The 15,125-nt window shown below is 36.9% G+C and overlaps 1 protein-coding gene across 1 annotated transcript in view; it reads left to right on the top strand.

The window, feature by feature from the left end:
• Positions 1-15,125, top strand: part of MND1 (meiotic nuclear divisions 1) — a 65,553-nt gene that overhangs the window by 30,058 nt on the left and 20,370 nt on the right. The window contains exon 5 of the mRNA XM_043567161.1: positions 12,261-12,335. Coding sequence (XP_043423096.1) covers positions 12,261-12,335 — 75 coding nt within the window. The remainder of the gene's footprint in view (positions 1-12,260; positions 12,336-15,125) is intronic.

The raw sequence follows: 15,125 nt of genomic DNA, 5'->3' as shown, positions 1-15,125 counted from the left end.
TAGTACTTTTTTGTACTTTGACCATCTTATATATATATATTCATTTTATGGAGTGAAGTCTTATGTGCCTTATTTCCATGGCAGATGTTCTTTGAGGGCAGAGATATCTTAATGATGTTTTATCCCCAGTGTGGAATGGAGTTACTGAGGCATGTAGAGACATAATAAATGTTGAATGAATGCATAAACCAATACACCTCTGCCTACTTTCAGCCCCAAGTATTGTGTTCTTGGTCTAGGAGCCTTCCTCCTTGGCCTGTAATTTTTGTCTTCCATTCTACAACATATAGCAATAGAGATGATTTCCACTAAGTAGTCATGATTATAGTAATCTCATGGAGGGGGGGAAGCGAAATTCAGCCTCAAATATCATATATATGAATGATGAAGCATGAATTTTAAACTCCATTGTTTGTTTTTGTCACCACTTTACCTGAATTATAGTTTGCTGGACACTAGCTCAACATTACCCAAAGTAATTCTGTGGAACGAATATATAACAGGTGTAGGTCAAAAGGAGAGTTCTGTAGTCAATGCCATTGGAAGATCCTGGGTTAATAAAGATAAGCTCATTTATTTGAGTTCTCAGAGCCTATAATATGCTATCATATACATTTTGAATCTTGCTTGCCCCATTTTCATGAGGGATTAATGTTCCATGGAACATACTTTGGGAAATGCCCAACTCTGTGGGTTTGTTTGTATTTGTTTTTGTTTTTTTGAACATGAGTCAGGGTATTTTCAACCACAAATAACAGAAAAGTAGATCCAAATTGGGTTAAATAATAGGGGTTTTTAAATAAGAAGTTTGGAGGTGAGCTGTGTCAAAATTGGTTAATCTCCCTACAGGTTGATATCAGAGGTCTGGACTAACTTCTCTGCCATTTTTTGGCTTTCCCTTTTCGGATGCAAGTAGCTACTACAGCTACTATATCTTCCATGATAGTGTTCAAAGCTGGAAGAAAGATGGATTTGTTTCTTGTACATCTCTTTTTATCCAGGAGGAAAATCCTGGAATGCTCTCTTTCCCAAGTGGGCTTTCCTTCATATCTCATTGTCCAACTTTGAGTTACATGCTCATGCTGGAAGGGTAAGCCATCATAATTCATCCTCTGGGACTAAGAGGGAACTCATTTTCTCTGAGTGCATTACCACCCCAATGTTGGAGTTCTGTTTACAAAGAAAAGCTTTAGAGAGACAACTAACAGGGTCTGCAAAATTATATCTGTACTTCAAAGTCATGTCTTTTAAATTGAATGTTCTTATTCTCTTCATTGTCTCAGATAATCAAGAGTTTAAATATATGTTGAGATTGAGCAACTAAAATATTGGGAGTGGATGGGGAAGTATATAAATTAAGTATTTTTATTGTTAAATAATTTAAACTAATAAAAAATTATAATAGGTAATATTACAGCTGTGAAACTTGCATGAACTTATATCCATGATTCAGAGATTTTTCTTTTATGAGAGAGAGAGCATGAGCTGGGGATGGGCAGAGGGAGAGATGGAGAGAATCTTAAGCAGGCTCCATGGTCATGTATGTGAGATCATGGCCTGAGCTGAAATCAGGAGTCAGACATTTAACCGACTGAGCCACCCAGGTGCCCGCAGAGATTTATTTTTGATAGGACTTTGAGATTTCTTTTTTATATTTATTTGTTTATATTTTCTTTCATAGTAGGTAGCTTTGGGCTAGGCTTCTAAACCTTTCTTCAGGAATTATTTTCCTGTGCTATTGGAGCTAGTTGGATATTTGAGAAACCTCACTCTAGAGCTGTAGCATTCCCTGTACTCTGCTATACTTCATGTGAGTTACAGGTTTGTGACATCCATTCTTCATTCATAACTATTTTCTCCCCAAATCAACCAATATGGAAAACATTTATTCCACAAAAAACTGAGCCTACAATTTTGATGTCATGCCACCAGGTGGTAGCAATGTCAGGATAGGAGAATTTATATATTGGTTTCCTGGCATAGCCCTAATTTCAATTTGTTTGGCCTGTTTTGCCTCAAAAACCATATCAATATTTTATACATTTTAATATTTATATATTTAAAATGTGTGTGGCTGCTTTACGCATTTAGAAGTTTTACAAAAAGAGCCCTGTTAGTTGTGTGCTTTTTTTTGTTTAAAGTATAGTTCTTACTTGACCAAAGGTATGGCTCAAACTTCCAGGTCTGTATTTCATCAGATTCAAATATAGGGCTTTGTTCAGGCTCCCTCGTATTTATATTTGTTTATAACTATAAATCTCCTACACTACAACTCTTTGGAAAAATAAGTTTAGAATAGATACAAAACAACCTCAGTTTTAAGTTTCGTTAATTATTATGTTTTTAAAAACTATATGTATTTTACCTTTTCAATTATTTCTAACACGTAAACTTGCTGCAAATCTTAGTTTGGTTGCCTGTTCTCAACTCTTGAGCTAGTTTACCATCTGAATGTGTTAGGTTGCCCTCTTTACTCTGCGAAAGCTATTTTGGCTATGGAAGAGAAGGCTTTAAGTTGCCTTTTTAATCCTTTGAAATCCAAGTTCTCATGAATCTTTCCATTGTAAGAAGCAGAAATAGAAAAAAAATAATGGGCTTTATTTTCTTAAGATGGTAAAAGCCTCTATGCGCAGGTACTCTACAGTTTCTCAATACTGTTGTCTCTTTATGACTTGTTCTTTGGCTTTATAAATTTATTTTTTTAAGTTTATTTATTTATTTAGAGAGAGCATGTGCATGAGTGGTGGGGGGTGGGGAGGCAAAAAGAGAGAGGGAGAGAGAGAATCCCAAGCAGGCTCTGCAGTGTCCGTGTAGATCCTGTTGTGGGGCTCCATCTCATGAACCTTGAAATCATGACCTGAGCTAAAATTAAGAGTCAGATGCTCAACAGACTGAGCCACCTAGGAGCCCCGGCTTTATAAATTTAATGTGGAGTTTATTATAACATGACCTCAATAGAAATTTAAATCTTTAAATTTAACATCTGTTTAAATTAAATAGAAACTTGAGCTTAGATTCTTTAATTGATGCTACTTAGCAAGTAATTTATTGTATTTTAGATTGGTGGCTTCTAATGAAATTTAAATACTTAAACTGAATAACATTGTATCAAAACATTTTAAATAGCATTTTAGCAACATTTTCATTAAAAATTTTAATAGTGGACGATCTTCATTATTGTAAGTGTTCAGAAATGGTAAGAGTAAAATGTGGGCATATTATTTCCCAGTGCTCTTAAAAAACAGTAGGAAAATCACCAATTCCTTATGTAAAAATAATTTTGCTGATCTTAGCATCTATGTAGATCTATTGGCTGATTCTGTCAATTATTGTATAAAAGTAAGAAATTGGCCAGCCATCCTGGAGTTTGTTGGATATGAGTGTCCCTATGGGCTACTGTGAGCCATACTTAAAAGTGAGAGAGCAAGAGCCCACTTGGAGCCATGTTAAATTCTGCCCCAGAGAGCACTGAAACCTAGCATAAAGTCTGTGAGGAATGAACCTCTGAAAAACCAGACTAGAAGGGAGTGGGGAGCCAAGCTGGGGAAGAGAGGTGGTGAGAGATGGAATATTGTGTAGCCCTCAGAGAATGTATCTTCTGCATCTTGGGGATTGTAGTTGGGGGGACACAACAGGGAAGTCTGCAAAGACCCAGGAGTGTAGCCATGTGAGGATTTAGTGTAAACATCTGTCAAGCCCAGAAAGCACTGAGACATCTTCACAACAGTACCTGTGTATGCTGTTTTTCTGTCCCCTTAACCTATTTTCTCTCCCCTCCTCCAGGCCTTGGTAGAGGTGGGGGACAGGAAGCAGAAACTGCAGTTAGTGGACTGGAGGGAGAACAGAAACTCTCCAAGAAAGAGGACAATGTGCCTTTTTTAGCAAAAGACCCATTGGCAGCCATCTGTTGCTGAAAAGGGAAGTCTTATCTTTAAATCAAGTATTGATTATTTTGTTAAACATTTTAATTTCTGATCAGGGCTTTTGCTTTGCAACTTAAAATAATTGCAGATACTAAGAGTCATCAAAGAAATCATGGGACTCCTATCTCTTCTAGTGGCAGAGAAGTACTTCCCACACCTAGCTGTTTTTAAAATGGCAGTTGGGGCAGGAATTAAAGTTGCATTTATGGTTTAAACCCATAGGTACAGTGCAAAATATGTATACATTGTTTGTTAATACAAAAATATTAATAATAAAATCTCATTTTTATACTTAATTCTAAGTTTCCCTTTGATTTAAAAAAAAATCACTTATTGAAGAAACAGGTCATTCCAGATAATTTTAGACTTAACCTGCTAAGTGGATTTTGGGTTTCCTTGTCAAGTAGAATTTCTTAACAGATTCCCTAACTAGGACATATTCTTGCCCACAGCACTGACAGACATAATAATTCCTACTTATTTTCACTATTCACTGGGGTCCTTTTACAAGGAAGAATGGTTGTTGGTAGACAGTAACCTCTGCTGCTTAGCCCTCATTTCAGAATTTATCATATTACAACCCAGTTCTCATGTCTGAAGAGCCTAATCTTCCATAACTTTGTTTGGAACCTGCTTCACTTCATCAGCTGGATTTTGCATGTTTTTGGCTTCCAAAATATCTAAAGGACTCTTAATTGGATTCTGACTGTAGTCACAACTTCTGTTTTCACTACACTATAAGGCTTCTGTTGGACTTTCTTTATCTTCTATATCTCTCAACTACTTTTTAATGTTTTTTTATCACTTCATAGAAATTAAAAATAATTCTGTTTCAAATAGTTCATTTCCAAATTTTCTTGCTTTTTCCTTCTTGTAATTTCTTTACTCTTCTTTTTTTCCTTTTATTACTTAATCTTAGCGAACATACATACTCCTTATATTTCTAGTTGAAAGAATGCTTATCTCCTGTTTGTTGTGCATTGCTCTCTGACAGTTCATTTCTTCACATTGTAATTTTTGATTATTGTGATCTCGTCTTCAGCAGGTATATCATGTGTGAGAGTTTGAGTTCTTTGGGTTTGTAGGTATGCACTTACTGAATGGCTTCACTTTCCCTTTGTGTTGCTTTCTTAATGGGATTCTCACATTTTTCCAGTGTCCATTATTTAAGATTTCTGGTGCACTTGTCTCATTTCCAGGTTTTTCAGCGTGCTCCACAGGTTGGATTGCTGGAATATGACTTCCTTGTTAAATGGAGTATGAGTTTGCTATATTTTTACTAGCTTCACAGAGCATTGTCTTTTTTTTTTCTTCAGTATATGAAATTTATTGTCAAATTGGTTTCCATACAACACCCAGTGCTCATCCCAAAAGGTGCCCTCCTCAATACCCATCACCCACCCTCCCCTCCCTCCCACCCCCCATCAACCCTCAGTTTGTTCTCAGTTTTTAAAGTCTCTTATGCTTTGGCTCTCTCCCACTCTAACCTCTTTTTTTTTTTTTTTTTCCTTCCCCTCCCCCATGGGTTTCTGTTAAGTTTCTCAGGATCCACATAAGAGTGAAAACATATGGTATCTGTCTTTCTCTGTATGGCTTATTTCACTTAGCATCATACTCTCCATTTCCATCCATGTTGCTACAAAGGGCCATATTTTGTTCTTTCTCATTGCCCTGTAGTACTCCATTGTGTATATAAACCACAATTTCTTTATCCATTCATCAGTTGATGGACATTTAGGCTCTTTCCATAATTTGGCTATTGTTGAGAGTGCTGCTATAAACATTGGGGTACAAGTGCCCCTATGCATCAGTACTCCTGTATCCCTTGGGTAAATTCCTGGCAGTGCTATTGCTGGGTCATAGGGTAGATCTATTTTTAATTTTCTGAGGAACCTCCACACTGTTTCCCAGAGTGGCTGCACCAATTTGCATTCCCACCAACAGTGCAAGAGGGTTCCCGTTTCTCCACATCCTCTCCAGCATCTATAGTCTCCTGATTTGTTCATTTTGGCCACTCTGACTGGCGTGAGGTGGTATCTGAGTGTGGTTTTGATTTGTATTTCCCTGATAAGGAGCGACGTTGAGCATCTTTTCATGTGCCTGTTGGCCATCTGGATGTCTTCTTTAGAGAAGTGTCTATTCATGTTTTCTGCCCATTTCTTCACTGGATTATTTGTTTTTTGGGTGTGGGGTTTGGTGAGCTCTTTATAGATTTTGGATACTAGCCCTTTGTCTGATATGTCATTTGCAAATATCTTTTCCCATTCTGTTGGTTGCCTTTTAGTTTTGTTGGTTGTTTCCTTTGCTGTGCAGAAGCTTTTTATCTTGATGAGGTCCCAATAGTTCATTTTTGCTTTTAATTCCCTTGCCTTTGGGGATGTGTTGAGTAAGAGATTGCTACGGCTGAGGTCAGAGAGGTCTTTTCCTGCTTTCTCCTCTAGGGTTTTGATGGTTTCCTGTCTCACATTCAGGTCCTTTATCCATTTTGAGTTTATTTTTGTGAATGGTGTGAGAAAGTGGTCTAGTTTCAACCTTCTGCATGTTGCTGTCCAGTTCTCCCAGCACCATTTGTTAAAGAGATGGTCTTTTTTCCATTGGATGTTCTTTCCTGCTTTGGCAAAGATGAGTTGGCCATACGTTTGTGGGTCTAGTTCTGGGGTTTCTATTCTATTCCATTGGTCTATGTGTCCGTTTTTGTGCCAGAGCATTGTCTTTTAATAAGCACTATCTATTGCATAAGGAAAAAGAATTTAACACAAAAACACCCAGCATTCAGTGCTCACTACATGCCTTGAGTTATTTGTTACTATATTAATTTACCGAAAAGATTCAAGCCAATACTATTTTAACTGTGTATATAGTGGGCACTTCATGAAAGCTTATTGAATGAAGAGCCTTCCTGGCATATATTAATTTATTCTTCTCACTCCTGTTCTTGGAGACTTAGTTCTACAGCCCAATATAGAAGAGTAAGAATGTTTTAAATCTGATACCTTCTAAAATTATCCAAATTCACAACATTCATTGCTAGCCAGCGGTATATGAAGTAGACTATTATTAAAGCTTTATCTGTTGTAAGAATTAAGATGGTAATGGCAGAAAACCCAAATTTACTTGGCATAAATGATAAAGGTGAAATTGGTTTAATGCCTCATTAAATTAAAAATTGTCAAAAGTAGGGCCTACTTCAGGTATCATTTAATTAAGATTGTGATTCTATTTCTCTGCATTTATCTTGGCTTTGCCTTTTGTGTGGTACCCATATCACTGAAGTCGGCTTTCTTCACTGTTGTAAGATGGCTGCCAGCAGTGGTTTGGGCTGTCTGCTTCCTTGTAGCCTTGTAGTTTAGGATCCAGAGGGCAGGAGAGTGTTGTTGCTCAGAACCACTGAAATCACCTGTGGCAAAGAGCATTCCAGACAGTGATAGACTTAGGCTAGGGGTCACTGGCTATCCCTCAGTAACACCCAAAGCTTTATTAAACCCTAACAAGAAATGGGCAAGACGTACATGAAGAAAACTACAAAAGTCTACTGAAAGACATGAAAGAACACTTTTTTTTAATGTTTATTTTTTGAGAGACACAGAGTGAGCGGGGGAGGGACAGAGAGAGAGGGAGAGAGGGAGAGAGAGAGAGAGAGAGAGAGAGAGAGAGAGAATGAATCCCAAGCAGGCTCTGCGCTGTCAGTGCAGAGCCTCATGTGGGGCTCGAACCCATGAACTGTGAGAACATGACCTGAGCTGAAACCAAGAGGATGCTTAACCTACTAAGCCACCCAGGTGCCCCTGTTTTAGTCTTTTTTTTTTTTTTTCTTAAATCCTGATGCTTAAGCCACAACCTGCATCAATGAAATCAGGATTTTGGCGTGTGGGGATAGCAACCAGGCAGTAGTATTTTTTATTTTATTATTATTATTTTTTTTAATCTTTTTTTATTTTATTTTATTTTTGGGACAGAGAGAGACAGAGCATGAACGGGGGAGGGGCAGAGAGAGAGGGAGACACAGAATCAGAAACAGGCTCCAGGCTCCGAGCCATCAGCCCAGAGCCTGACGCGGGGCTCAAACTCACGGACCGCGAGATCGTGACCTGGCTGAAGTCGGACGCTTAACCGACTGCGCCACCCAGGCGCCCCCCTGTTTTAGTCTTTTAACAAAAATGTACTCATTTTAATTTCTTGAGAATATATATTGCTTATAATGGGGAAATAATTTTTTTAAATAATAGTGACATATGCTTATTATATAGAAAGTTTAAAAATATGACCCACAGTACAGAGATTACCATTTTTAAATTTTTGTGCATTTTCTTGCAGGGTTTTTTTTTTTTTTTTTTTTTTTGTCATGAATAGGCTCTCAAATGTATTGACAGTCGTGTTTCCAGCTTTTTAAAAACTCTGTTCTGTATTTTATAGTGTCATTAAAGATTCTTCCAAAACATTTCCTTTGGCTACATAATTGTGACATATTCATACCATGAAATACTGATTTAAAATTTCTCTATTGTTAAGGCAATTACACGGCTCCTGTCTTTATATATGTCTTTTCAGTGTTCTTAGTTTCTTTGTCACTGATGCGTAAATGAAATGTTGCCTTAAAAAGTAAATTTTAAAGTTGTAATACTCTAACAAGACTTTTTATATATGTTAAATATTAAAGTAAATGATACTGCTCTTTTTTTTTTTTTAAGAGAAACGAAAGACATAGAATCTATTTTTCCCATAATATACTGTATGTGAGTCTTGATAAAGCAGTAGACTGGTCTGGTTTCTCTTGCTGTTACCTCTTTTCTGCATTCTCTGTTCCCTGACATTCTTTCCCACCTATGGAAATCTCTATGTTCCTTCCCTAATGCTTTGACATTGTTTTGTTTCTTAAAAGGAGCAAATCAGAATTCCGATGCAGACAGCTTGAATCAATCTTTCTGTTCCTCTTATGAATAGGCAGTTCCTCCAAGCAGTGAACTACCCCTTTAGAAAACATTGGCATTATGTTTCTCAACCCTCAGTATCTGTATAGGTGGTCTGGAATGCATTAAAGAGAGGCATTGTGTCAGATCCTCAAATCTAAAGATGAATTCCTCTTCTTACTAATTATAAGTAGTATCTGTTGTTGTTGCTGTTGTTTGTTCTGAGTTGCTGGGTTTTAAAACATTATTTAATGAAAGTAGGAAATGGACTTGGTGTAGTGTACAGTTGGTTCTTGTTTTATTTATGGAAATGTATATAGAGTGCTCTTCAAAGGGATTTTATGGTGAATACCTTTCTGGAATGTAGAGTATCACTCATTTTTCTATTTTTGTAAATGTGGTCTTTTGTATTTCTTTTAGTGACAGAATTATTAAGATATTTTGTTTGTTTCTAGTTCAGGTTGCAATACTTAGCAGTAATTCATTTTTGCTGATGAACTAGATAATCTTCTCCCATTTATAAATATCTCATGTATTTTAGTTGGGTTTGTTATTATAACAAAACAGGTTTTTGTTCAGACCAGTAGTTCTCAAAAGTGTGGTGCCCCCAGACCGGAAGCGTCAGCATCACCCATCACCTGTGAGCACATTAGAAATACTGATTATTAAGTTCTACTCCAGACCTAGTATTCAGAAACTGTGTGGTGTAGCCCGGCAACCTGTGTTTTAACAAGCCCTTCAGGTGATTCTGATATATGCTCAAGTTTGTACCATTGGCTTAGATAGTATCTATACAGTGGCCAAAAATCCCTGCTCTTTTTACTTGAAAGCCTGGGTGTGGTTTAATTCCAGGGTATGTGTTAAAAACTTTAGCAATTTTGCTTCTGAGAGATGTGTAGGTGAAAAGCTGTTAGCAGGGGTGCCTCACAGGAGTTGCTTTCATTGTTTCTGGTAGTTGAGATTTTGAGAACAAGGGCCAGGAGTCCTTCCCTATTGAGCTGAACCAAGTTGCTTCAGTACTTCGGATAATTAGCAGATGCTTCTCATCTGAGCATGTCATTTAGGTTGTGCCTTCCCCCCTTACCAACGTACTTAAAATGACAAATCATGAAATCACATTTAAAACAGATATTATTTTCAGAGTTAAGGAATTTCTGAATTAGCTGTTTCAAATGCTTTTAAGTTATACATACTTACAAGCAGCCATACAATACCTGGAAGACACTTCATCAATGTAATTAAGATATATATCTACTAATTATTGGCTTATTTTTATATAATTATTAACTATTTGGATAACATCTTCTTATCTGGTTTTTAAAAAAATATTTTTAATGGAAATATGTATTTTTTCACTGGAAGATTCTCTACTCCTGAATTTAAATGTCACATGCCTTTATTATTTCAGGGGAGTCCTGCAGGGTGGAATATTAACTTTTTAAACATGGCACTATTTTATAAACGGGAACCCTTGTTTTAAAAAACTAGATCTTGGGGCGCCTGGGTGGCTCAGTCGGTTAAGCCTCCGACTTTGGCTCAGGTCATGATCTCACGGTTTGTGAGTTCGAGCCCCGAGTCGAGCTCTGTGCTGAGAGCTCAGAGCCTGGAGCCTGTTTCAGATTCTGTGTCTCCCTCCCTATCTCTCTCTCTCTCTCTCTCTCTCTCTGACCCTCCCCTGTTCATACTCTATCTCTCTGTCTCAAAAATAAATAAACGTTAAAAAAAAATTAAAAAAATAAATACCTAGATCTTGTTAAATCTAGGACTTTAAAGCATATTTTGGCTCCTAAATCTACAGATTTTTTTTTTTTTTTTTTTAAACCTCGGAAGATAATTACTCTCAGAAGAGGTGTAGCTGGTTTGGTGGTGGTGTCTTCTTGGCAACACAGATGGATCTTGTTCGTGCTATGGATTAGAATCAGTGATGAGAGAGCCATTAAAGGAAAGCTGACAATGTTTCCTTTATGCATATTGAGAAATGGAAGATTTCCTAAAGCCAGGATAAAGCCACTAACTTTTGGAAGATACTGTTTGTGATTTTTAATCTATGACACATAAGTATTATTTACCCTGTACATATAACTAGGTCATATTGTGAAAGGTCAGCTTCTTATAATCAGCCTAAAGAAATTCATCCAGTCATTAATTATTTTCTAAATGTTTGTAACTCAAGAGTGAGGGAGGAGTGGAATAGATTTTAAGAAGGCTCTTAATCATATGAGTCTGAAATTTTTAACTAGCAGAAGATGTGGTGGTGAATTTAGTATTGGGAATATCCTTTGATGCTTTAGTCGTGGGCCCAGGTGAGATTAATAAAATTGAGACAAAGGGAAGCAATGTTTTTAAGCTACCCAGTCCTTTTTGGTGTGGTCCCAGCCATATGCTAATGAATATTCTATGTTTTGGTCTCTTTATGCTGGTATTATTTAATCCACTTCCACATATAACTTACCACTTTCTAAGCTTAGTATAGTACTTTTTTTTTTTTTTTTAATTTTTTTTTTTCCAACGTTTATTTATTTTTGGGACAGAGAGAGACAGAGCATGAACGGGGGAGGGGCAGAGAGAGAGGGAGACACAGAATCGGAAACAGGCTCCAGGCTCTGAGCCATCAGCGCAGAGCTTGACGCGGGGCTCGAACTCCGGACCGCGAGATCGTGACCTGGCTGAAGTCGGCCGCTTAACCGACTGCGCCACCCAGGCGCCCCAGTATAGTACTTGAACTGATCACTTTTAAGGTATGTAAAACATGCATAAAAACTGCAACAGACTAATAGATTTTTCCTTCTTGAAGAACTTAGTATATCAAGTATGTAATGGCTTATAATGTAACTGATTTAAGAATAATAAGTGAGGCATTCATTTTTGACTCAGTCAGTGAGATAGACCATAATACTACAAGTCTGTAAGAAATAGTCTAGAGTGTTTTATTTCACTTTAGGCAGAAATGAAATGAAATTTGAAGAAAGAAGTATATAAAACATTTTTTTTTTCAAATTAATGTCTTTTAATTTAAATTTGTGTTAGCTAACATATAGTATAGTTTTGGTTTCAGGAGTAGAATTTAGTGATTCATCACTTAAAATTCAGTTCTTAACTAAATAATATACCTCAAGTTACTTGGCATGGAGTTGGAGGACCTGATAAATAAAGATTTCAGAAAAGACTGAAAGCGTATTATTCATTTTTCTGATTGGATGAGAGGATATATTTTTCAGCGTTTTTGGTTTTTTTTTTTTTTTTTCATTCTGCCCTAATGATTCATGGTAGTTTGCTTCAAATTAGAGAAGTTAGTTCCCAATGTAGTTTTTGACTTACTTGTTACACTGACTTGGGGTGAAAACAAATCTCATCTTGACTTCTTGACTTATAAATTTCATGTTAAGCAAGTTCATCATTGGAAGCCATTTTGTTTCTTTTAATTCTCCAGTTATCTGAGGGAAACCAAAAGCATGCAAATCTACAGAAAAGCATTGAGAAAGCTAAAGTTGGCCGACATGAAACGGTAAGTTTGTGTCTGTAGATTCCTTAATAATGTCAATTCTAAATAGAAAAGTAAGAACATAGAGTTATCTATGAGTAGTATGCCATTCCTATCAGAAGAGAGGTGAGTACAGCAAAGGACATGGACATTGGACCTGGTAGGATTTACTAATTTTAAGTATAGATTTATTTTTTATTATTATATTATATATGGCAGCATAACATAGAAGCATAAATTCTGGGGCCAGGTGGCCTGGGTATGAAAGTCTCCTAAATTTTCTGTTCTCAGTTTTCCCAGCTATAAAATAGGGAACAAAATCTACCTCTTTGGGGTATCCTGTGGCTTAAACTACCTTATATTTGCAAAGCATTTAGAAGAGGGCCTGGCACAAGGTAAGCCCTTTATAAATGCTTATGAAAAATTTTGAGAGTCAAGTTTTTAAGTCTTGGCATAGAACATATTGAAAACTATCAATATATTATCCTTGAGGGTTTGTAATATTTCTAAATTATTTAAATGAATACTGATACACTGTTTTATTTTAAAAAGTGTAATGTTCTCTAAAGTATTATGTTAGGGGTTTTTAAAAATCACTTGACTTTCTAGTTTCATCTTTATCTCAAGTATGGATTTATGACTTAAAAAAACTATTAAAGATCAGCAGGCACCCTAAGCATTCCATCTAGGCCTCTGTTTGTATCACTTGATTGTGAAAGAGACTCAAAAACCTGTCACATTATGGGGCGCCTGGGTGCTCAGTCGGTTAGGTGTCCGACTTCAGCTCAGGTCATGGTCTCACAGTCTGTGGGTTCAAGCCCCACGTCAGGCTTTGTGCTCACAGCTTGGAGCCTGGAGCCTGCTTTGGATTCTGTGTCTCCCTCTCTCTTTGCCCATCCTCAACTCGCACTCTCTCTGTCTCTGAAAAATAATCATTAAAAATTAAAAAAACGAAACAAAACCCCATCACGTTGTAGAAAAGAATATATCACAGGTTTGCAGTGGCTTTTCACAATTATTTCACATACCTTCTTTTATGTGAATAGTCAGCAGTCACAGATAGGAATTGGAATTTGGTAATTTTTGAAAAATGTTCAAGGGAAGGTAAGTTCTGGCATAACCTGAAGCTGTTATATTTCTTTAATTGACAGAGCAATTACTATTTCTTTATTTGATCCTTTTTTTTCTTTAACATTGGCAATAAATTATAGAAGCACCTTCGATTAATGGTGACATATCCATGCCCAAAAGTTGTCTGCTGCATGTTACCCAGCCCACTGGATCTATTGCAGCTAGGAAAAAACCTAGTTGGTGCTTGGGTCTATCAGAAGACTATAGTAGTTTAGAAAGTCTCCTGAGAATGATGGACTCTTGTGTTAATCGTGAGAACACCAATCATGATTTTTTAGAAACACCTAGCCGCTGTTTACTAGGTATTATCCATGGTGATGCTGCTGCTGCTGACGATGATGATGATGAAGAGATAGCTAACATTTATAATCTGCTTACTGTGAGCCAGGCAAGTACTGTCCCAATGCATTTTATATTTATTGAATCCTGCCAACAGTACAAGGATGTGGCCACTATTACTGTCTCCGTTTTTAATTTGAGTAACTAAAGACACAAAAAAGTGAAGTAATTGGGCAAAAATCTCAGTGCTAGTAACAGTCTGAGATGGCTACCACTTCAGGGTGTCTGGAGAACTATCATTGCCTTCACAGATTCTTCCCTATTTTGCTGCTTGTCTCATTTCTCATGGAGTGTGTATAATTTGGGTGTGGGTGGCAAAGAATAATTATCTTATGTCGTAGTTTTTTTTTTTTTTTTTTAAGTGTTTGTTTATTTTGAGAGAGCAAGGGAAGGGCAGAGAGAGAGGGAGAGAGAGAGAATCCCAAGCAGGCTCCGTGCTGCCAGCGCAGAGCCCAGTGTGGGGCTTGTACTCATGAGATCACGAGTTGAACTTGTGAGATCATGATCTGAGCTAAAACGAAGAGTCAGAAGCTTAACTGACTTAGACACCCAGGTGCCCGTATTGTAGTTATTTTTAACTCTCTTCTGAGTTGTACTAATACAGTATACACTGTAATCATTTTTGGCTATTTATATTTAAATTTAAAACATATGCAGTTAAATTCAGTTTTTCAGTAACAATAGCCATATATCATGTACTCACTAGGTACATGTTGGTAAGGTTTCCTGCATTGGAGAGCACAGATCTAGAACATTTCTGTCATCGTAGAGTTCTGTTGGGTTGTGCTGCATCAGACCATGATGCCCTGAATATGCACTCCCTGTACAAATGCTAGCAAAGGAGCTTTCTTCACTTTGGAACGAAAGAGAACAGTTAAAGGCAAAAGTAAAAAAATACAGGTACCAAAATATAAACTAGCAAGGGACCTTAAATAAGTCCCATCAGACAGCTTGAACTCTACTTGGTTTTGCCTCAGGCTTATCCTCTCAGTCTGTGCCATAACCTTTCACACATATGAATTGAAAACTGTGACACTGTGACTTCTACCTGTTAGTGAGAACTCTGGCGGGAAATTTCAAATGGTGTTTATCAGATCCTGTTGTATTAAAAGTTTATTCTGGTTTACCTTTAAAGGAAAGTGATAGGAGACCACAAGCAGTAATTCTGTTACTGACCTCTTTAAATATTGTTCAAGGTTGATCATCCTTAAAGGTTGAAAAATTGTCTACCACACTTGTAATGATTATGTTGCTCTAAAATATTACTTCTATATATAGATCGAAGAGACACTTTTTCCTAACATATGATGACCTAGTCATCTTTAAATTCATACATAATCAGTG

Source organism: Prionailurus bengalensis, chromosome B1, assembly GCF_016509475.1.
Source record: "Prionailurus bengalensis isolate Pbe53 chromosome B1, Fcat_Pben_1.1_paternal_pri, whole genome shotgun sequence".
NCBI lineage: Eukaryota > Metazoa > Chordata > Mammalia > Carnivora > Felidae > Prionailurus > Prionailurus bengalensis.
Note: the sequence above shows the minus strand (reverse complement) of the source record. Positions and strands in the feature narration are given on the sequence as shown.